The 23,916-nt window shown below is 41.4% G+C and overlaps 2 protein-coding genes across 5 annotated transcripts; one reads left to right on the forward strand and one right to left on the reverse strand.

Moving 5' to 3' along the window:
* Positions 1–225: 225 nt before the first annotated feature.
* On the forward strand, positions 226–2,608 carry LOC133923943 (electron transfer flavoprotein subunit beta, mitochondrial). Of its 2 annotated transcripts, XM_062369254.1 has the most exons (4): positions 228–769; positions 1,402–1,482; positions 2,015–2,109; positions 2,261–2,608. In XM_062369254.1, the coding sequence occupies exons 1-4, from the start codon at positions 404–406 to the stop codon at positions 2,484–2,486; spliced, it is 768 nt and encodes a 255-aa protein (XP_062225238.1). In that variant the 5' UTR covers positions 228–403; the 3' UTR covers positions 2,487–2,608. The 2 variants fall into 2 exon arrangements, with proteins under 2 accessions (XP_062225239.1, XP_062225238.1); XM_062369255.1 differs by lacking the exon at positions 1,402–1,482 and having other exon boundaries at positions 226–769.
* Positions 2,609–4,222: 1,614 nt separating this feature from the next.
* On the reverse strand, positions 4,223–23,687 carry LOC133923944 (uncharacterized). 3 transcript variants are annotated; one of them, XM_062369258.1, is made up of 23 exons: positions 22,521–23,687; positions 19,648–19,763; positions 18,415–18,623; positions 17,654–17,773; positions 16,716–16,844; positions 16,514–16,639; positions 15,053–15,108; positions 14,872–14,971; positions 13,523–13,635; positions 13,207–13,439; positions 12,575–12,899; positions 11,957–12,050; positions 10,763–10,871; positions 10,389–10,657; positions 9,815–9,942; positions 8,577–8,636; positions 8,402–8,429; positions 7,707–7,895; positions 6,903–7,186; positions 6,608–6,815; positions 6,279–6,518; positions 5,938–6,023; positions 4,223–4,776 (listed from the first exon to the last, which is right to left on the reverse strand). In XM_062369258.1, exons 1-23 carry the CDS (start codon positions 23,363–23,365, stop codon positions 4,617–4,619), a joined length of 4,227 nt encoding a protein of 1,408 aa, XP_062225242.1. In that variant the 5' UTR covers positions 23,366–23,687; the 3' UTR covers positions 4,223–4,616. The 3 variants fall into 3 exon arrangements, with proteins under 3 accessions (XP_062225242.1, XP_062225240.1, XP_062225241.1); XM_062369256.1 differs by having other exon boundaries at positions 8,402–8,636; positions 22,521–23,686; XM_062369257.1 differs by having other exon boundaries at positions 8,402–8,636; positions 13,207–13,419; positions 13,518–13,635; positions 22,521–23,685.
* Positions 23,688–23,916: the final 229 nt, after the last annotated feature.

The following is a 23,916-nucleotide window of genomic DNA, read 5'->3' on the forward strand; positions in this document are numbered from 1 at the left end:
TGTACAGACAATATTAGTAGAAATAATTATAGGATAGATAAAGATAATTAAATAATAGATAAATATTATATAAGAAGAATAGACGGAGACGAGAAAGTGCCCCTCTCTCACATTGGTTAAATCCGTACCCGTTAGGTATACCTAATCTAATCTAATTCGGTATGTGTTATACATGACTACATGAGCAATGGGTGTGTCGTGTGGATGATCATTGGGTATTGGTGTGGTGACCTAAATGATGGACCCTCCCAAATCCCCAATGGCATCCGGTCCGACTCACTGACTAGTCAGAGAGAGTGAGAAACTCGAACTCGCAACTCTTCTTGCAGCTCATCACAGCTCATCCCCGGACCCTAGCGAGAAGCCGAGAAGGCACAGTGAGAGAGAGACGAGGACGCCCCGCATGAAGATCCTGGTGGCGGTGAAGCGGGTGGTGGACTACGCCGTCAAGGTGCGCGTGAAGCCCGACCGGACGGGCGTGGAGACGACCAACGTCAAGATGTCCATGAACCCCTTCTGCGAGATCGCCGTGGAGGAGGCGCTCCGGCTCCGCGAGGTGGGCGCCGCCGCTGAGGTCGTTGCCGCCACCGTCGGTCCCGCGCAGTCTGCCGACACGCTCCGCACCGCGCTCGCCATGGGTGCCGACCGCGCCGTCCACGTCCTCCACGACCCCGACCCCTCGCGCCCGCTCCTCCCCCTCGCCGTCGCCAAGATCCTCCGCGCCGTCGCGCTCCAAGAAAAGCCCGGGCTCGTCATCCTCGGAAAGCAGGTAATTGCTCGCGCTATCTTGATTTTTCGACATATTCCGCTAATTTTGATCAAAGATAGTTGGGTAGGTGTCCTCAATTTAGTGTGGCATAGCCTGGCTTTGTGTCTATCAACAGCTACTGGGATTATATAAGGATGATAGCAAGCTTGATTAGGCATGGTGGCTCTATTGACCAGGTACAGGGACTTGCATCCTGGTAGCTTCACCTAATTGTGGGAATTATTTCTGTGATCTTAATTGATTCTTTTTAGTACAATATGACATTGAGATGGCATTTGTGGGGTTGAAAGCCATCTTTAGAGTGTTTTGGATTGAGTTTGTGCAATTTGGGTTCAGCTTGGTTACTTGAGGTCAGGATCTGTGGATGTTTGCTGGGTGTCACGTTGTTGTGTTGTGCTACTAGTTTATTGCGGAAAACTCAGGGAGGTTATTTGTAGACGACATAACTCAAGTGATGAAAATGGAATAATGTGCTTATGTTTCTGGGGGTAACAATAGAGTTTGTGAGGCATGTTTTCAGCTTGTTAAGAAGTCTTTTAAGAGGTGTTCGAAAGTCTCCAGTGCCATATTTTTTTAAAAGAGTTAGCAAGTTAATCTTGGAGAATATGTGCTGATAAATGCTAGCTGGACAGGCAATTGATGATGATTGCAACCAAACAGGACAAATGCTAGCTGGATTACTTCAGTGGCCACAGGGAACCTTTGCCTCATCAGTATGTTGTTACTTCTTCTTTATTAGTTGTAATGTCACCTAAAATGAGATCACTGGAGGAATTCCTTTCATTGCATCTGCTCTTATACAGTAAATCTTATCAGGTTCTGTTCTCCAACTGTTTATCTTTTGCTATCACTCAAAATAAGGTGTGCAACTACCACAATTTGGAGAACTAACTGGTGTATTGTCAATTTTTTGTTAAAAATAGATTCTAGGAAGAACTTTTAAGTGGTTGCAATTTTCAAATCCTTAGTCAGCCTCACTTAACTTCCTAGACTATTGTTTTTTCCTTTTCTGCACCAGCATTCGGCTTCCGCTTTGTTGGTCAAACAACGTGGAGCTACATAGGAGGAAATTGTTCAATTAGTTGCCGCCTCTAGAGTAGCCAAAAAAATTCTCGATTGTCTCCTTGATCCCATTGTACTCAGTCGTCCTAAACTCCCTTTTGTTCATTATTGGATTTTTATAGCCCTGTTTTCAAGTTTTGTTCAACACATAATTGTATTAAATGTGTCGTTTTAATTTTGCAGGTTATATTGGACAAGGAGAAACAAAAAGCTACTGTGGAGAGAGAGGTCGATGGTGGAATCGAAACCATCTGCCTTAATTTACCAGCAGTGATCACGTAGGGTTCTATAACACATATACCTCTGCATAGTTTCACAGGCTACATTTAGCATACCTAAGGGTGACTTGGTGTTCACCTATCACATCTTTCAGTTAGTTGTGTTTCCATTTCCTATATTGTTTGAACCATGCTTCGGTCTTTGTTGCAGCACGGATTTGAGACTGAACCAGCCAAGATATGCTACACTACCAAACATAATGAAGGCTAAATCCAAAGTTATTAAGAAAGTCACCCCTGAAGAGCTCAATGTAGACATTAGATCAGACATGGAGGTCATTCTGGTTAATGAGCCACCAAAAAGGAAAGCAGGGGTAATTCTTTCATCTGTCAACGAACTACTTGACAAGTTGAAAAATGAAGCGCGCGTCTTGTAACAATTGTATATTATTCACCATTGAATATGGCCTGACGTTCATGTATGTAAGTTCAAATAAATGTCTTCTCAAATGCTCATACCATTTGCAAATAAAAAGGAGGAACTGTTTCCGAAAACCAATGAAGATGCTAGTTCGGAAATATTTACCTGCTGCATTAGATCCAACAGCAGTTGTCTTAAACGTTTGCCAGCTGAATTAGCTCCTACAGTAGTTGTACTCACATATTGTCTAATGGGAAAGTTTAAAATAATTGAGCTACGAAAATGTTGACAGGGCGATTTGTTTTACTTCAAATTCGAGGAGGGGAAAAAAACAAAAGTCGTGATGCCACACTGCCTCTTATAGGTTTTCATCTCTGTTAATTCTCAAATATGCCAATTCTCCGTCCATCCAGATGCACAAAGAAACTATTCTAGTTTTTCAACATGTCTTGTGGGGAGGGGCAAGTAGAGAATATCCCCAAGGATGGTACTCCAAATATGTATCCAACATTACATTTCGTATGCAACCCATGCGCCAGTCTATATTTGACTCGCACTGTTACTGCTAAGTCCCGAGATTTTTTTTTTTGTTTGGACGAAACAGGGAGATATATTAATTAAGAAACAGAGTTAATATTAATTAAGAAACAGAGTTATTACAAATCGACTCGACTATCTCCCTACTACATTCAGACTCAACTAAGACCCTAACACAATGAGGAGCTTGCAATCTCCAAACCGCACAATAATATGTTCTACGCGCCAATTGTGCCACTTCATGTGCTACTTTATTACAAGATCTTCTTGTTTTAGCAATCCTCACTTTGGGTAGCAAGGGCATCACCACCTTGATGTCCATCAAACTAGTCTTCCACCTAGACATCTTCCACCTTTGAATTTAACGCCTCCACCACCACTGAGCAGACGGATTCGATAATCTGACGGTTTCTGCACCCACTCAGCTGCCAGTCGGAAACCTTCAAAGGCACGCCAGAGTTTCTGCTTCCACCGCTATACGCCATGCAGTCAGTTCAGCTTGTCCCCGATGGTCTCCATGCATCACCAGAGTTCATTCTTACCCACCCCACAGGCGGTGGTTCCCATTTAGCTACGGTGGCTGCCTGGCCAGTGGCCAGTGCAACCACCAGCCACACCGAGAAATTTATCGTCCATTTGGTTGGGAGTCTCGTATGGTATCAACTTGCCTAGAGGTCAGTTTGCTGTTGCAATGCAATGTTGTGCTGTTCTTATTTTACAAACTGTTGTAGAAAGCTCTTGTGAAGATCTCACCTTGCTTCTTTTTGAGACACTAAATTTGTGTCCTCACTAATGATGTGCTAATTACACCCCCACAGAGGCTCACACCACGCCTGTTGTCATGACGTCCGCTGAACACTCTAGAGATGGATACAGCCTAAAAGTTGGTGCGTCTCTGCGCCAAATGGTGCTTATACACCAGATGTCTTCCAATTATCTTAGGTTTAAATAACAGGTTACTAAAGTGTAATCCTATACCATATTTCTTAGGCACATGTCACCAACCAGGAACCAAACACTGATGACATAGGCTCAACCGGCCTAGCGTAAAGAAACATTAGAATTCCAGACTACCTTTCAGGCAGTTTATCAGGCGCCTCGATTCAACCTCCAACCAAGCAGGCCCTAAATTACCAATTATCCCTATGGAGTTTTGTAACGTGCAATCCAGGCACTACATGGGAAAAATGAACAGCAAATAAGGGGAAATAGCACTACAGAAAAACATTAAACATTTATCCTAAGAACTGTTTACAGTTGTATCGATTGACTTACTGTTACTTACAAGAATGTACACTCACCGGTTTCTTGCTGCACTCGAATCACTGATTAATCTAAACTAAAAAAGGTGTAGAAATATACTTCCCTTGAGACACCAGGCCTATTCTAAACACACGACCAAATTACAAAACCGATATGAATCTAATTCAAACATATGTGCACTGCGCTGGAAAGCTCCCAGAAATAGGAGGAAGTTCCAGATCTAGCATGTCAGACCACTTCTCAGATTTTGACATTACATTAGGCTGACGATGCCAGGAGACAAAATGCAGCTTGTCAGCATCAACCAGTTGACACTTCAGCCATTCTTAGCTTGCAGCAGGCGAAACTACATTGCCCAGAATCTATCCGGGTCTGGGCTAAATAAGGAATAGTCCTGGATATCCAAATTTGCTACGTGCCAATTGACCAGTCCAGCTTGCAGTGACTTGACAAGAAAAAGGATAGTAGGTAGTATCCACCATTCATTGTCTTCCCTACCCTTGAAGCTGCACAGATGACGTAGAGCAAAGATATCAATGTGTAACACATCCTTCAAGAAAATCAAATGTTTATGTAGAACATACGCATCTTGTTAGTTCTTTCTATCTTTGGAAGAATAAATTGAAAACAAAAGCATTCAAAATCTGAATAGAGAATCCAGATAAAGGTGTCAACAGATCAGAACACAGCCACCCGGGATCCAAAGGAACTTGGACTGAGCCTGGGTATTGCTCGTGTCCAAATACAATTAAGTGATCACCACTGAATCACAGATATATTGATCTCATCCAAATACGGTTTTGATTATTACCACATAATGAATCACAGAAACAAATAAGATATGCCGCATTTCCATTGAATTTTTGTATTATTGCTTCTAATTTTTGAAGGATTTTTTGTACTCTTGCTTCTAATTTTTTAAGGATGTCATTAGTTAAACAACAAAACGAAATTCCTCATTTAATGTAACCATTTTTAGGTATTATGGTGTTCAATTACCTGCCATTTTCTAAACCATGTTGCAAGATTTTGGTGGTTTCCGGACAACAAAATATAATAGAGCGGAGAGAGTGAGGAACTAAGCTAGCTCAGTTGGTTGAGGGTGTCAATGTACGCGTAAACCACCTAGGTTGTCCTCTTCGACACAAATTTGGATGTCTATTTCTTAATAAAAAGCTGCCTTGTTCCTCCTAGGCAAATCTAGTTTTTTTAATAGAGCGGAGAGCGCTTATTAAAGAAAATATTCACATGGGAAAAAATAGTAAAATCAACTATTATATGACATAATTTGTTAAAATTGCATTCTAAGTTTCAAAAGTGATCTAGACCTTTTATAGCTGCTTTTCCACAACAACCCTCAACATAGTGCAGCAAAACCGTGAATTGGCCCTAAGTCTACTCATTTGAATTTCCAGAAAGACAAGGCTATAACTCACCATAAGCAGCACCACAGATTTTTCTAACCCCAACAAATATTGTCTAATCTCTTAGGCTCTGTTTATCATTTCAAAAGCACTGACTTTTGGGCACAACAGTTAGTCTTAGTCAGAAGCATTTCCCTTTTGGAACCATGACAACAAAAATAATACTAAAATTAGTAAAGATTTATTTCATTACTAGATTCCATAGTGTAGAACATGATCATGCAGGAATAGAAGGAATCTAACCTTTTTGTGTTGGATGCATGATGAACTGAGGACACCGTCAAAGAAGAGAACCCAAAATACAAAGCACCATAGATGATTGCTACAATCTGCATGGAACTAAAATAGTTAAGGCTCCCATGGCCTGTTATGTTCCATGCTAATGCATATTTAAAAAGAAATAGAGTTGAATAGTTGAACATCATTTGCTGACAAGATTAGAGTAACAGCATGCAGTAATATTTTTTTGTTATCAAACGCAACAGAATTCTGACTGATTGCAACAGTAAATAACAGAAATATGTTACATGTGACAACACAAGATATAAAGAGCTCATGGCTAAACAACATGTAGGAAGACTTACAATGTTTACAACAGAAGTAGAGTTCCAAAGTGCAAAAATACGGGTCACAGAAGATCGTTTTGGTCCTCGACTGAAAAGTGCATTGAGACCAGCAAGAAAAGGTGAAAGCAAAGCAAGAGGGGGAATAAGCAGTATGGCAAGAAAAGCTCCAACAGATATCCAGTAGTACTGTACAAGCATGAGCAGGGTGAAGGAAAAATCAACCAGAAGTAAAATACAAATGAGGAGTTGCGATGTTTCCTGCAATGTTGTAGCATGAATTCAGTCAAGGTGATTGTCAGACCCAGCATGAGCACATTATGCGCTAAAAAAAAGGGTCCAGTAGTTACCACATAGCCTATAGGCCTCGAATTTTGCAGTAACAATGAGAAAGGGAAGAGATAGTCTCTTTTATAATCTAGTGACTTGAGTGTTCCCTCATTTATGATACCACCATTCACTCCGCCTGTCAACCGCTTCCTAGAAACAGCATAGCTTGTGCAAGGCTGATCCTGATTCGCCAGATTGGAATCCTGAAGTAGAGCTGCAATGTTCTTCCTGAAGGATTAAAATATTCTAGTTATATACACAGCAGCTCATGCATTCAGTAAGGCATGCTACTGTAGATGGTATAGTTATTTAAACCTTGAGCATTCACTGAATTCTGGGGCATGCTCACGATGGTGGAGGCTCTTGTAGAAGTTCTCATTCACAGCTACAACAATACCTAGCTGGTAATATCCAGAAGCAGTGGACTGGAACCACCCTAGCTCCACTCGAACACCATGTCTCTCAAGTTGGGGATTCCCATGACTAGTGATCCAAGAAACAACAGAGCCCAAAGTTGAGCGAATGCTTCTTTTCCTTACTGTCCTCAATTGAGCATTCAAACCAGCAACTAATCTATTCCAGATCGCAGTCGATACATACTAGAAAAAGAAAACATTATCAAAGTCACCTAGAGTGATTGAACACAAAATATTGCACTTTTTAGCATGTTCGCCAAAACGCAAAAAAATATTTTGATATCAGGACCATACGGGCTCAAGAAATATGGAATTTGATATTCAAGCCAATTAAATTTTCTCACAAACACTGCAAGATTTGTTGGCCCTTGGTGACAAGACACTATGCAACAAATAAATCTCATCCTGATCAATTACAGTCACATTCTCCGCATAAGCATAGAGTATATCCATGGAAAACAAAAAAGAAAAGGTTAGGATTGTACAGGCGTGCATTAGGATATGGTTTGGTTTGGTCTGGTACTAGGTTATGCTTTGAGGAAAATATCAAATATTCAAATCATGAATAGCCATAGACCAGTGAGGTTTTATATACTATGTATGTACAAGAAATTGAATGGAAACAGGAATGGAATCTGGAACCAGATCCTGAGAAACAACAGGGACAGTATTAACATTACAGCAAAGTTGGTCTAATTTTCACCTGACCGAGAAGATTTGATAGCAACGTATCGCTATGTAGGTAGTATGGGGACATATAGCTTCCATCACCACCAAAAATTAAACACATGGGAAACCTCTTCTGAATGGTGGAAGCTACATCAAGTCGTTTCTCATCACCCCCAAGAAAGAAATCTATGTATGCAACCATCAAGTCTGGCGTTGAACCAACCTGCCAAGTTCAAACAATTACCCGTGTGCTACATATATCTTTTTTTATACACATACAATAACAATAAGTAGATAGTGCAGTTGCTTCCGCTCAATTCCCAATATAGTAGCGATCAGAGTTCAGGTTAAAGACCTAACAAAAAATATCATTCAAAACAGTAGTAGTGGTATTTTATCCCACCAAGTTCCAAAAGTATTTATAGAGGTTCACAGTTCAGATAGAAGTTAGAACGTTATCAATATTCATTAAAATGAAACTCGGCAGATATTGGCCTAGTTCCAAGCTGTTCCTTCAATAAGTTCCGGCAACAATGTCGCTTCATCCACTTTGGGGTTTAATCAAACTGATTACTTAAACAGTATAAAGCCAGCTACGAGTACTGGTTAATTTGTCAGCACCGGTTAGCAGATTGAACCGGTCTATTCTGATTTTCAAAAGATGGGGAGCATTGCTGCTGGTTCTAATACCAAATGACATTTCTGTATCATGAATTCATGATTACTGACCTTCAAGCCTTTATAGAGAGCCCGCGACCTGCAAGAGCGAAGACACGAATGGTCATATTCAGATTTAACGTACTCTTGAAGACGATGGATTTTCTTTCTTCTGCGCCATTGCTTCCAAGACCAGGCACAAGGATATGCAAGAACAGAAAGTATACTATGTATAGATCCTTCCCACCACTCATATGCAGCCACCAAATTGATATCATCAATAAATCGGTTGAAAGCGTCTTCATAACTGAAAGGAAATAAAACAAAATTAATAGCCAGAAAAAATGCATTTTGAAGCACAGATGTACACAAGAAATATTCTTATTATTCTTCCAAAATATGAACAGCAAATGAACTCCCAGATTTTAGCCAGATCAATTCAGTTAAAAGAATAAGGGATAGTCCGGATCTCAAGTTTTAGGACAATTTTGTTTATATTGAGTTTGGTTCCAAAATAATACATAACCTGCTTGGTTCATACGGAAAAAACGGTTTTTTAACCTTTTTTTAATATTTTAAAAATAAACCCTTGACAACTAAATTTCCAAATATAAACATTTTTGCCCACAGGCTGCCACACCAAGGATTGGGCCATGCCAAGGCCCATGGTGTGGCTAAATGGACTGCCGCGTCAAGGCCCCAGGTTTAGAAATTTAATGGCCACAGATTTATTTTTAAAATTTTAAATTAAAAAAATACAGATAAAGCCCACATAACAGAGTTTTCCCTATACACAACAAAATAGTTCTACAAAAAACGACAATTTTTCTTTTTCACAAACACAAAGAAGGGAAATGTATTTGACAAGATACTCAGATACTCATCAAATGTAGTCCAAGCAAAATATTTTATCTCAAAACTCCCATTAAAATTTGTAAAAAAAATATCGACTTAGAAAATCCACTATCCAAACAATTTCTAGTTCTCCATAGATCCAAAATATCTTATGATAGGAATCCCATCGACCAGTTCAGTAAGTTCACAAATGATCAAAAGCAAAATCTGACACATGGAACTTTTATTACAGCTTAGTTCTGATAGTGCTGGACTTGTGGGTAGCTGTTTCTGTCTTAGCCTCATTCTTTTGCTCAATTTGTGATTAATCTTGTTGAACAATGTAAGAATTGTGCTGGTATGATGCTAGGACCATACTCACCGAAGGTAGACAGCATCCTACAGGAAGGATGGTTCTAAAAGAACGTCCAAGCTACCAAAATGAGAATGAGTTCAATGGAGGATTCATGCAAACGGTTAGTAAAAAAGAAAAAAACAGCGCAATCTTTTTCTGAACATTAGCAGCATGTAAATGTATTCAGAACTGATGCAATGCTTTTACTGTGTATCAACTTTTCTGAATCACTTTCAGACGAATAAAAGTATTATAAATGGCGGTTTACTACATATTTCTAAGATGGCAAATCTTACACAATTCCAATTATCGCGTCGGGAGGTGAGTAGGGAAGATGCCAGGGCTCTCGAAAAGTATTAGGTCCCATGAAGTACATTCTGTGGACATGGCTCTGCGTTTCTTCTGCCCTGCTAGCCCCAGGTACCTACACAGGAAAAGGAGCACACTAATTATCAGTACAAACACAATATGCAAGAGTTCTTAAACAAAGTGGACTAGAAATGCCTGAGTGCGTTCAGTGTACACTGACAGCCAATTATGTTTTGTTTTTGGCAGTCATTCAGGTAAGTTTACTTTTTTTCAAAAGCACATTTAGCATATGACCTCTCTCCATAACTGAATATTGAGGTAGAAATCAATTTATATTTCTTTTCACGAATTTATTTTTCTTTCCAACAGGATCTATGTGGTTTCATGAATGACCATGAGAGCGATGGTCACAAGATCAAGTGGTTTGCAACAAATAACTATTTGCAAAAAAGAAGTTATATAAAATGTCTGGAGTAATTTGCATAATTTGCTCAGTCCCAGATTCAGTAATTCTACAATAGTTTTTAACTAAAAAAATGTTCAATGAAATGAAAAGTATACCTCAGCCAAAGAAAGTAAAAAAGGGAAAGACGAACAGCCATCATTGTGGATTGCATTTGTTGCCCGGTAGGTGATATCACTCTCACCAATCTTAATTCTTAGAGCACTTAAGATAAGTGCCAAAAGAATAATTGTAAAAGAAAGTATAATTGCAAAAGACCAAGGACCACCAAATGTATACATAAGTTCCTCAAGTGGCGTGTAACAGTTTGGCATCTTGTACTTATCAGATATACACTCGTATGGGCAAGGCGGCTTGGTAACACCACCTAGCAAAAGACAGATAATGCTGAGTTTCTAGTGTTCAACATCAAGGATATTGAAGTTAACAGTAATAATTTATTATAAATCAAAATGCAAGTCCAAGGACATACCTCTTACATATATGAACTCAGCACGGTTAGGAAGACTATCCACAGAACAAGGGCTGCACAGAGATGGGTTGGACCCAACAACGTTTTTATATGTACCAACTGGGCATTCCTGAAATGAATTATTATCAGCAATGTTTTCAAACGAATAAATAAAAAAGTCATATACTAGTTAGCAAAAACATCCATAGAAAGAACTGTGCTAAATTGCAGTCTTAACCAAGTCAAAATTATACACAAGGACATTGTATTAGCCATAGGTACATTATAAAAGTCACTTCAATCCTACAGAGGGCACTATATGCATGTGCAATTGACACTGCTCCACCCAGTGAGATAAACTGGGGATAGCCAGGCACACACTCATCTATTTCACTAGAATGCCACATAAAACTGTTGCTAAAGAATTCTGGAGAGCGAACAGTGGTCATTTACAAATGTGTTGCTAAAGTAATATGAATATAATAGCAGAAAGGCATTTGCAGTTTTGCACCTTTCTTAAGTTTGATAATAACTGGAACCCATCATCACAAAAACCATCAGCTCTTGAGAACAAAGAACAACTATTCCCTCCTGTCTTCCTGGACAAGGGAAGGAATCAGCACCAGAATAGGCACCTTAACCCAACCCTACTCCACATGAGTTCTCAATCTGTGTGCTAGACAGCTGGTGATGTCAAAGGGACTCAAAGATCTCATATGCCTTTTATATGTTTATAAGCCTGGTCTAACTAACCAAATTTCAGCCCATTTTCCACCATGGACCTGATAAATTCAGAAAATCCCAGACAAAAGCCAGCTGTTCCTAGGGGTGCAAATTGGTGAACCTAAGGGTACCCACCGACCATTTTTAGTTCAACCAATATCACTATTTTACTCAAATTAAGTTTTTTCAGAAAACTAGTGTAATTAATTAAACTAAAAAGGATCGGTGGGTACCCTAGGTTCACCAATTTGCACCCCTAGTTGTTCCCCCTTAATTTAAGATTATAAACCCCACAAGATTGAGCTTAACATACATATCACAATTGTTCTCCATGCCTTGCATTACAACTTACATGAAAAGAGCGGGTAACTGAATATCAGCAGTTAGAAGTATGCTTTGTCCTATGTTTTGTTACCGTAACAACAGCATACTTCACATGGTCTACATATATAAGCTGGATGAACAAAGAGAAGATGTGTTTAGTGCCCATACGGTGCAAAATGTTCCATAGAGTCCCATGGGGCATTTCTTTCCAGTTACTGTTCCACCTTCTCCAAAACGTCCATCATCACTACCAGATCCTCCACTACACAAAAGAAAAGCAATACAAAAGTCAGAAGAATGTATTCGCTCACTTAACTCAGGGTATGCACTTAATGAAGCTCCTTAAAAAGAAATGCTTGGATGGCCTTTGGAATACCGGTAATATTTTAAACATCAGATTCCTCTCATGTAGAACCCATAAAGACGCAGTGGTTGCATTGGTAAAGAAAACATGCATCTTGGAGCTTGTTACCGGAGGGCGTCTGTGGGATATATCTTGTAGCATGCATATGGAGAGAAGGGTTTTTTGTTTTTTTCCCCTTTCATAAAGGTGAAAGATCAAGCAAGCATAAAGAAACATCATTATTATAAAATCCCCCACATGTGGTTTCTGAGCTACAATTTTGATCATTATTTTTTATATTATAATGGCAGAATATTTACAAAATTACAGTTGTTGTAAAAATAGCTGATGGCACAGGTTTTGGAATAGCATGATCATGTAGAGTGAAATGACAAACAAACAACCTACTTTACCATACTTGCAGTTTTAAATGAATTGCATACCTTGATGCTACCGTACCATTGGCGGAAGCAATCTGAACATATTCATCTCCAGTTGCAATATTCGACCAATGGAAGTGTATTCTGCCACCCCCGCCACCTCCACCACCATGTACACCTCCATTGCCACCAGATGCAGACAATGACGAGTTTTTCTCTAGCAGAAGCCATTGAAGAAATAAGAGAATTGACCCTCCAGAACCGCCACCAACTCCACCTTTAAGAGTCCCATTGGAATTTCCAGTTGTGCCTCTATGACTTTCACCATCAGAGCTCAGCGAGCCATAAATTAGCAAACTTGAAAGTGGCCATTTCATGGATCCAATGACTGAATAGGGAAAATGATCAGCAATTAGAGAAGCGAACTTAGTCAAAAGTTTGAAACCAAATGTACTTACTTCCAGAAAGGAAAAGATAGTCAAAAATAGAATATTTGCTCACACTACAGTACATGATGCATGTCAAGCACCAACTAACGAAAGAGAAACTATGCTGAAAGCAAACTCAGCAGATGATAGCAAGCAGCATGAAGGGGTAAAAACATGAAAGAACAAAGAGAGGCAAAGAGAAAACAAAGATAATGTGATATTCAAGATTGTGGAACATAAGATTTCAAAGGTTAAGATAGTACCAACCAATTAATCCCCCACCAGCAGTGTTATCCGCTGACACAACAGAACCACCAGTACCACTTCCTAGCTCACACGGAAGATCAGCATTGCCATATTCTAGACCTCCATCACTTCTCATTCCGTTGTAAATCCCTGTGCCACCTCGGCCTCCATGCCCAGCACCACCACCAGCTCCGTACTTAAGAAATTTTCCTTTTCCAATGCCTTCCTTGCAACCTATCAAAGAATCCAAATTGCTGGGTTAACATAGTCATGACACTGACAAGACACATTCCAACTCCTTTACTGATCATAACACAAAAACACAGAATCACCTAACTCTGAGGCACTTATTGTGCCATCCTTTGCAATGGTCACAGTTCTTGCTCGATGAATATGAATTATACTTCCCCTGACTATGCCACTGACAGTTATGTCTTCAACACGACAAATCTGCAAAATTTGAAAATTTCTTACAAAGAATGATAGAATACGAGTGAACTACAATTTAGCTGCACACATTTTACAAACACAAATGATTATGACAAAAGGTAAACTAATCACGATTGTATCAGCAGGGGAACAAATATTATTTAAAAAATCAATTTAACCTACCGTGGAATGAACTAATATTTTCATTCAAAAGATATTTAGCTTAGCATGCATGCTCCTCTATTAAGACTATTATCAACTTGTTCACCGTACTGATCCCGTTAGGTAGCAAGAGGTGCTTCACAATTCTCTACTGATTTGTTATGTTAATTGTCTTGGTTAGGTTTAATAATTGATATAGCCAACCATTCAAGTTTTTTATAAATCTGCACATTTCATATCCAAGCAGTAGTGGTAGCGTTGCATGAAAAAGGCATCAGAAAATGATACAGAATAGAGAAGGCACGTTTATCTACTTTATGACAATGAATGTTGGAACGCACAAATCAAATTTAGTATAGCATACATTTCCACTGGCATAAGTGTGCAGCGCTGTTGGGAAGGAAGAGTTTCCTAAGGCTCTCCCCTCCCTTCAAAGTTCAACCACATAAGAGGGCTAAATGAGCCAATTTATCTCAGCCACCAGATTCTGCTGCTTTTCCATTTTTTTCTATTTCCTCATTACTTTACTAAATTTCCCCAATTTCCTTCATATTTATTAATTATACACTAAGGGAGTGAAGAAATTTGGAAGTTTGGCTAGCTGTAACTTACATGTTATCTCCAGGTTCTGACACAAGATTTTTTTTTCGGTCTATCTCTGTTGTGCTACATCTTGTGTCGAACTATTGTTTTCTTCTTTTCCTTTTCTGTTGTACTGGAAGTCTGGAACTGCTGTTTGAGGTTGATTTCTAAAGAAATCAGGTTAATAAAGCCCTAATTTCCAGAGAGATATACCAGAACTGTTGGGCTAGTGAATTGAACCACATTCAGGGTTCATGAAGCAAAGAGATATACCACCCCTAATGAACCTTGCTTTTGTGAGGTGGTGTACCACTAACTAATGAACATTAATCAGGTAATTATATTCGTTCTCAAGTCTCAAGAGATTGTATTTCATGAACCAACCAGTTCACCCAAAGTTTAAGTTGTTGAGGAAAGGTACAAGTGAGCTTGTTCTTTATATAAAAATGTCTACATGTGAATGAAATATAGTATCTTTCAGAAGAAAACAACATCAGAACAAATGATCCTTACTTGCAGAGTAAACGACAAGGATCTGTTGACATGGCAATCATCAGGTGGGGTAATAAGCTCACTAGGACATGTTTTACTTTCACAGCGTGAAAGTGCATCCCTGATTAACACAAATCTCAATCAAAAGCGTCATTTAGAAGGAACTAAAGATCATTAATTAAAGTGAGGTAACAGAACTTACAAGCTACTTTGAACATCCTCATCAAGTGGAGCCTGAACAAGTGAACCAGGACCAACCTGCTCATATACCCGGGGAAATGGTTGAAGTCACAAATAATAAATATTTTGGAACAGGACAAAGAAATGAAACCCAGTACCATAGAACAGGACTAAGAAATGGACATGGAATCGTTAAGTCTCTAAAGAAGTTGTCAGCCAATGTGCATTCAAATGCCCCCCATTTTTATAAGGCACAATCTGACTTGGCATGGTCCTTTAAATTGAACTTTGACCACAAATTTCTCTTGAAATATCTTGTTACTAATTAGAAAATTCATGACCGTAGGAATGTACATTAAAATATGATTCTAGCGATACCGCTAAACCCATATATAGTAGTCTAATTGTTGGTCAAAAGTTATAATGTTTGAATCGTGTCATACATGCACACCTTATAATTTTGGACAGAGGGAGTTGTAGAAATAGGGGGTTAACGCCAAATAAGGTCCAGTCAATGCCAATAGTGAAACAAGTAGGAAAATATTGTAGGAACAGTACTTCAATACATTTCATAATACTCTATGGCGACTGATTAGGCACACAAATAACAGAATACAAAGATCATTAGTATACCAAGGATCTTATATATCTGAGTCTGTGACGTGGTAGTATCACACACAGCACTAATTCATATTGCATGATATAAGAAGCATCTATGGGTGATGACTCTCTCGCCTGTTTGCCAGGTAAACTTCAGGCTCTGGCCCCAGCGAAACTCGCGTTGGGGTAAGGCACCTGCCAGATTTATCATACCCTACCATCTACCTGAGTCACCGGCTACAAAGAGATAAACAATGTCAACCACCAGGAAGCAGATGCTAGCCTACAATTGGTTACTAGACTATTTTTGTTACCACAAACACTGATCCTCAAAACCTCTTTTTCCATGAGTTATTGGGTTTCAGAGCTCTGATTCTTTAATTGCCAGGCACGCAAATCAGTATACAATGCCAGAAATGAACTTATAGGCCTATGAAGTAGATTCAGTAGTTAAGTTCTAAACTCTCCACCTCCTCAGGAGGCCCCCAGTTCTAAAGATTCTATGAGTGAGAAGCTCAACCTTGCATTACAATAAACAGCCTAAGTATATTATCAATAGAAAAACAAAAAAAGACCTAGGTTCCATTTAACTATAAACTACAAATACATATTATGAACAGTTTATTAGATGCTTCCTCTGTCGCTAACCTACGCAATCAATTTAGTACAAATAATTATACTCATCAGACCTTAAGGAAATCAAGACATGAATAAATTTAGGAATACAGATATAGCATATCAAGTTCCCTACCATAACCATGCATAAGTTATATCATATGTTTTTTGGAGAAGGAATATTAAAAATGGAAAAACTGTATAGTGTTCACCATAGTAACATGACACTACGCAAACAATGTAAGTAGTGGATTTACTACAATCTTACTTCAATGTTGTAAAATAGAGACAGAAAGAGTCGCCGAGCTTTGATTCCATCGCCAGGGCCGCTCAAATTAAGAAGTCCTTGTCCATAGACCATCAAATCAGCATTGGAAGATATCACTGACCCATGCTGTCGCATCCATAAAAAAGAATGAACACCAGTGCTAAGATGAATATTTTGGCAATAAGGGCTTTAAACAACATACCCTGAGGACTACAAGGTTTCTTGCCTCAAGCATAGATGCAAGAACAACATCCTTAGCCCCGCCATCTATCTGAATCTTTGAATCCCACATCAAGAGTACTTTGACATACATTCTGAAAGCGCCATAAACCTTCAATAAGAAGAGGCATTAGGAATACAAAAAAATAATGTTATGATGAAGTAACCATAGAATACATTAAGGATGCCCAATACAGAACAGATCGAAGCATCAATATTGCATATATTTAAGCGAATGATATAATAACATGAAGCAACTCATGTATGTAGCATGTCGCATAGCATGCAACATAAAGAGAACGGGACAGCTATGGATAAATAAAAACTATGCTCTTCTGATTTTAATATATTTGGTACAATATTTACTATTACTAGTACCTTTTTTTACTTTTTTTTAATCCTCTGTGTTGGCGGATCTTGTTGGGTTTCATCTCTAGCCTACCCCAACTTGCTTGGGACTAAAAGGCTTTGTTGTTGTCGTTGTTGTTGGTACGTTAAAGTGAAAGCAACATTATAAGCTAATATAGCATGTGATATATACTGCGTTGATGTCAAGAGGAAGAATATACATTTTTACGCTTATATTGCCGTGTTTCCAAGTCCATATATTCAGAAGAAGAAAAAAGAAGGGACATATCCCTAGGTCCAGTGTTACATCATGTCAGTAGTTGTGTATCCTAGCTCCACAATTGAATTCAAACAGGAATTCAGTTATTCATTTTAATCCAGCACCAGAATGTTGTCCACAAATAGACCACTCCCCCCAAAAAAAATTATACAATATTGTCCGCCTGTTTGCCAATATTTTGAGTTTTTTACTACAGAATACGACTGTAACTCACAACGATGTATGCAGATGAAAATTACTTATTTACTTAGGAGAATTATCAAAAGAAAAAAACTGAAGGCAATGAACTGTACCTTTATAACAGAGTCACTCATTAGAAGCTCTTCTGCAACCAGCTCAAATTCTGATATTGGATTTTCTGATAACCCAAAGCAGATGCTACCCTTGCTAAGTAGTCTAATTTGACCTGTCACCTGACAATAAGAAAATAGTGATGGAACAGCGAATATACTAATGGATATGCTGGTATAGAACAGTGAAATTGGTAATATAGGAATAAAAAAACAACAGTGATTAGGTAAAAAGGAATGGACAATAAATAAGATTTCGAAAATAGCATACTAAACAAATCTGAAAATGATTGATATGCATAGACTTATTTGCTGGATCAGGTCTAGAAACAATATTTCGAAATTATTATGTACATGTAAGTGCATAATTGCTCACTGAAACATGTAACGCATAAGTTATGATGAATGTGTCATGGTGCACAAGAAAGGAGGAGCAGACAACCACACCCATTAAGATTGTGGGACTTTAATCGGTATCCAAATAATTTCATATGTTGTTTCCAAGCCCAAAGATCTAGCACCACTTTACAAGCTCTGAAGCTCATTAGCTTGTTGCAAATAAGCTTATTTAAAATTTGATGTGTCAGGTTTTAGAATTAGACAGATACTGGACTTATTGCTAAAGCTCTTTAAAGGGGAAAAACTTTTAAGACAATTTGGGTATTAGTGTGTTGTAAATACAACAAAAAACCTGAGAGATCTACAGATATATAGGCATAATGAGCAATCATCAATATGATATTCATGGGGTTCTTGTAGCAAACCTGTACTCTGGACCACAACAAGGGAACCAGCACTTTCGCATTGGACTCCACAAGCACATTGGACCAGAGTCTAGTCATTGGGAAACCAAGCAATGGAGTTTCTGTATGTGTGGTGAAATTCCCATTGCTGACCTTTAGAGTCCGCAATGAACGATCATATATTGTACCAGCTGCACCAGCATTCTGAGCACACCCAAAACTCTGGCCACCTGATATGTTTCAAAAAGAATGTTTGCCATTGTAACACAAGGAAAGAGTAAGGAATTACATTAGAAAAACTGAAAGAGTTTGGAGGAAAACACACATGTTCATATAAAAACATCTATCAAATACTCAGAACAGATAAAGAAAGTCATAACAGTGACATCTTGGGGATTCTTTGGATTATTGGGATTATGTATAATCTCCTCAGATTGGGAGGGAAAATGAACTAATTTCACTCCCAACTCGAAGGAATTGGATGTAATCTCTTCCTATCCAAACAAGGCCGTAAAAGGGATGGTAACAGTTCTACAAAAATACCTAGTCATGATAAATTTTTACAGATGTAAGATAATGAAGACTTTGATTTGTTAGAACGTGTATTTAAAATTGACAATAAAAAACAACAGGGCAGTAACACTTTATCTTAACAAAAATTAGGGTTTTACATATATCCTAATTTCAAGCCAATGAAAATACATTAGAAATTGCATTATTCAAAACTTCCATCTTAATCATTTTTACTTGCAGAAGTATGTGAGTTTCCTACTTTCCTCTAAACTGATAACTATAAAGATATATTGTAACATCAATGTGTATGCCTCTGAGGCTCCGACACTCAATCCTACATTCATGTCTACCTCAAGAACTAGATTATGGATATTTAGTAGTTGCAGCATCAGAACGAGCCATTGAGTCGCAAGAATGGTGCTTGCACACAAGAGCAAGGAAGTCATGATCGTCACAATAAATAATCTGCAATTGTGCATACTATGACTACTATCTTAAATTAACATTACATTGCATCTAACTGTAAGCAATCAAACATTAACTTTTTTCTTTATTGCAACTAATTGAACAGAATGTGTTAGCAGAGCTATTTCTGCAAACGGCATACCAGCATGCCACATCCCTATTTCCTTTAGTAAAGTTAATAACTAAGCCAACCAGTCCTGGTAGGCATTAATTAATGACAGTTAATCTTCTGTACACAATAGTTTGCATTAAAACTAAGGGCAGAAAAATACTAACCATGAACTGTAATCTCCAGATCCTGTTGAATGCTGTAACAATCCAGGGATATCCTCCCACCACCGCCACCAGCCCATCCATTACCACCACCAGCACTTATTGTACCATTTCCATATCTAAGAATGGCATGCAATAAGGAAAGTTGGATCTCGTAAAGTTTATGAATATATTAAATCTATTGACAGGGAGTTGACCTCCTATAGCTCCCTCAAAACTCAAAAACTCAAAGCACAAGCTCATCTCTATGTAGTACACATTTTCCTTTCTGGTCAGAAGCTAGCAAACAAAATTTTCTTCATAGTTAATTCAAACAGTTTCTACATTGTAAACTCGAGCTGGAAAATCTTCCAAATAAGATAAAGGGCATGACGCACAGCACAAAACAAGCCAAGGCGATCGCCACTATCAAGATCTCATAACTCAAGAGGCCAGTGGGGACTGGGGAGAGGTCAAGAAAAAAACGAGGTCATTTTGGTCCAAAGATAGTTAGAGATGGAGGGGAGTGGCATTTTGGAGTCCCTAAAGTTTGCATTGTTATTTTTTAAAGGGACTTGCTAGCTAACTGTTGACAGTTTTTAATGCCCAAATCAATCGAATTCTTGACCCTTCGATCTAGATCGAACGTCCCAGATGAACTTCGGGTCATATAAAATAAACCCCAACCCTATCCCACTCATCAGCCAACGCCGCCGTTCTCTTCACCCCGCCGCCACCGGCGCCGCACCATGCCACCGCCCTCCACCTCGCCGACGCCTTCTCCGGCGCCTGTGCGGCCCACCAACCTTCCTCCTTCCTCCTTAAGCCGCCCCCTCCCGATGGGCCCCATGCCATGCTCTTTTTCCGAGCTCCCCCGCCTCCGTCGCCATCCTGCCCGGCTCTGGCGGCACGCCGCCCACTACCACAGGCCAACCGACCATCCCCCGCCACCATGGCGGGCGGTGCCCCCGCCGCCCGCCACCACCGCCGGGCCTCCCCAGGCCTCCCTCTATAACCAGCAGCCCTAAAATCCCAAACCCTAACCCCGAAAAATCCCCAACCCTAACCCGAAGGGAGCTCACCGGAGATGATGAAAAGCTCACCTGAGAAGAAGGGTATGCATGAATCTCCAATAGAATACCACGGTACGAAATTCGACAAATTTTGCCCTCAAGAATCTGTCGACAGACATTTAGCATTTTCGTTTTTTAAAAGCCTCACAACTGCAGTGACTTTTCTCACATTGGTGACGACTACAGTATCATTTACCCATGTATACAATTATTAAATCGGAAATGATAATGTTCGGGCGTTCGACGCATCGGACGGCCCGTTCAGCCCGCGGCCTATCATCGATAATTAGCCCAGCCCACCCTCGATCATTAACACCGGTCGTGTCGGCCCCCACGGCCCCACCCCGTCACTTTGCTCTGGTCGCCTTCGCCTTCGCCTCGCCTCCTCCGCCACTCCCCCCACTCAATCTGACCTCCTGCTGCGCCGCCCCTCAGCCACTGCTCCACCTCAAGATCCAACTCCCCACGGCTCAATCCAGCTCCCCTCCTTTCGTCTCATCCCTCTCCCTCTTCAGATTGGCTCGTATTTGACAGCAGCACTGCATCCATTGGCTAGCTCATTCAGCGGACCAGCTTGAGCTTTGTGGATCAAGCTCGTGGTAGTAGATCTAGTGGCCCAATGCGAGGTGAGCCATAGGGTCAGGGGTGACGAGGCGGGGAGCGAGGCTGGGAGCTCGGCTTCCCCGGCGTCATCCGCGCCATTCAACGAATGTGGCAACGGTGACTCCTCCAACGGCAGCTGTGACTCCTCTTGCTCTGAGCACCTCAGCGAGTGTTGCAGCAACGACCTCTCCTTTCTTTGGCAAAACACCTTTCCGTGGCAGTCGTCTTCTCCTACCCCTTTGTGATAAGAATGTTGCAGTCCTTCGATTTAATTTGTTGTGGCGATTCATTTTGTACATGATGTTGCAATCCTTAGTTTAGAATGTTGTATCGATTCATTTTTTATATTGCAGTGAATACTTTTCGATGTTGCAGCTATCTTTTTTAATGTTGCACGATGTTACTATCCTTCGTTTAGAATGTTGCATCGATTCCTTTTTGATGTTGCAATAAATACCTTTTGATGTTGCAATGATTCTTATTTTATGTTGCACTAATTATTATTCGATGTTGCATTGTTTCTTTTTTGATGTTGTATTAATTAAATTTCGATGTTGCATTGCCTAGCTCAGATTCGGCTAATGAGAGTGGCTTCTGACTCCAGGTTTTCTTCTGCATGTACGCGGCCAAATCTAAGAGGCGGACGAGAACATGGTGTTGCATCAAGATCCAGTGGCAGCGTCTTTAGAAGAAGCGTCGACTCCTGGTCGATGAAGAGGACGACGACAGATGGCAGCATCGAACTGGTTTGGCGCGACGATGTCCTCCATAACGGTGTGGTTCCAAAGGAGCACCAGCATCGCCGGATCTGGAGGCTACGCGGCTCAGGACCGTCGGATCTGGAGGCAACATGGCTCAGGACCGTCGGATCCGGAGGCAACGTGGCTCAAGACCGCCAGATCCGGCAGCGACAAGCGGCGGGGAGCACGAGGGAGGAGGGAGGGCACATGAAGAAATGGAGATGGGGAGGCATAGATCGGAAGCGCAGCCCACTAATTAGTCTTGCGGGCATCCAGGGGAATCATTTTGATCGGAGGGCAGCTGACTACCTTGCTCATTTGATCTAACGGCTAGAAACCGTCCGATATTGTGCCTAGATCGGACGTCCGGGCGCTAGCAGTGTCCATATTAAATAGCACTTGGGTTCTGATTCCCCAAATAATTAAGATTGCAAAAGTAACTCACACTAAAACAGGTAAAATTTTGAGTCAAAGATCTTACAGCTTAAAAGCATCTATTATAATGCTTCCACCAGATCCACCGCCTCCTTTGAGACTGCCAACACCACCTTCAGCAAGCACTTGTCCATCAACATTCAGAAACTCCTTCGCCCTTAGCATGGCGCGGCCTCCACCATACCCTCCGAACTGCTGATCAGCAGACATGCTGCCGCCCATGCTGCCGTAGCTCCATGGCCGCGCCAATGTCGACCACGCGTACACATCGCCTCCCCAGTTAGTTTCATTGGACACTTTACATGACGCGCCCCTCCCACCATGTCCTCCTCCAGCCCCTTCCAGGCTGTGCGGCGTCCCACTCGTCTGCGGAGGGGGAGAGCCTGCCAGGGCTGTAGTGTTGATGGTTGAGTGGTAATCCAACGACACATTGGCCGCGTACAGGCTCACCGACCCAGCAATCACCTCGACATGCTCCCCGATCCTGATGCTCCCAGAGACATTGACCGTTATGTAGCATCCCCTGACGGGGCAGATGATCTTGACGTGGGGCAGAATCTCCACGCTCCCGTCGCCGTACACACACAGATCGCCGTCCAACGAAGAGCTCGAGCTTATGACACAGGTGGTGTTGAACGACCCGGAGCCGTTCAACTCCTCGCAGGACCTCGAGCTCGCCGAGTAGGTCTGGCACGGGAACTCCCCGCGCAGCCGCGCGCCCCCACCGCCACCTCCATCGCCATCGCCAGCGCGGAACTCAGCAGGAACCGGCGCGGAACTCAGCAGGAACCAGTCACCGGGCCGCGGCACCGACGCTGAGAGGCGGTTGCCATGGCCGCCAATAAAGCCGGCAGCCGCGAGCAGGACCGCCCACCAGGCGACGCACCTCATCGTTGCCGCCGCCACCGCCGCCGGTCACTCCGGATCATATCTCGTTTCAGCGAGCGCAGAGGCGAGCAGAGCACCGGATCAAGTGGGCCCACCCGCTCGCTCGCAGCGCCTCCGATTCGCCGCGGGAGGAAGCGGATCGGGTGGCGGCGGGCGCCGAAGAAGGATGCGGGGGCGGATCTCGGGAGCGGAGGAGCGAGGCGAGAGATCTCTAAACCCTAGCGCGCGCACGGGAGAAGGATGAGCGAGAGACGGGGGGGGGGGGGGGGGGGAAGACGAAGCAGAGTGTGCTTGCTGCTAGTGCCGCTGCTCGGGAGGAGTTGGGGAGTGGGGGAGAAGAGAGAGAAAGAGAGAGGAGATGGCCAGCTGGGGCGATTTGTCCGGATGGGGCCCGCCGCTGTAGCAGCGCGAGATGGCCGCCGCGCCACGCTGTTTGCCTTTTGCTGCTTTCGCTTCTGCTCGACCGCCGTGAACGGAATAACCTTTTCTCTTCCGAAATTGCCCCGGCGTATGGCTTTTTGCCACCGCCGCTGCGTGGTCACCGGCCACGGCTT

The sequence above is a fragment of the Phragmites australis genome, chromosome 7 (genome assembly GCF_958298935.1).
Source record: "Phragmites australis chromosome 7, lpPhrAust1.1, whole genome shotgun sequence".
Taxonomy (NCBI): Eukaryota; Viridiplantae; Streptophyta; class Magnoliopsida; order Poales; family Poaceae; genus Phragmites; species Phragmites australis.

Coding starts and splice junctions, on each gene's coding strand:
- LOC133923943 (XM_062369254.1), top strand. CDS start 404: ATGAAGATCCTGGTGGCGGTGAAGCGGGTGGTGGACTACGCCGTCAAG. Junction 770..1,401: donor TCGTCATCCTCGGAAAGCAG/GTAATTGCTCGC, acceptor CTAGCTGGACAG/GCAATTGATGATGATTGCAA. Junction 1,483..2,014: donor AGGGAACCTTTGCCTCATCA/GTATGTTGTTAC, acceptor TTAATTTTGCAG/GTTATATTGGACAAGGAGAA.
- LOC133923944 (XM_062369256.1), bottom strand. CDS start 23,365: ATGAGGTGCGTCGCCTGGTGGGCGGTCCTGCTCGCGGCTGCCGGCTTT. Junction 13,440..13,522: donor GGCACAATAAGTGCCTCAGA/GTTAGGTGATTC, acceptor ATGTTAACCCAG/CAATTTGGATTCTTTGATAG. Junction 7,187..7,706: donor TATCAAATCTTCTCGGTCAG/GTGAAAATTAGA, acceptor TTCTTTTTCTAG/TATGTATCGACTGCGATCTG.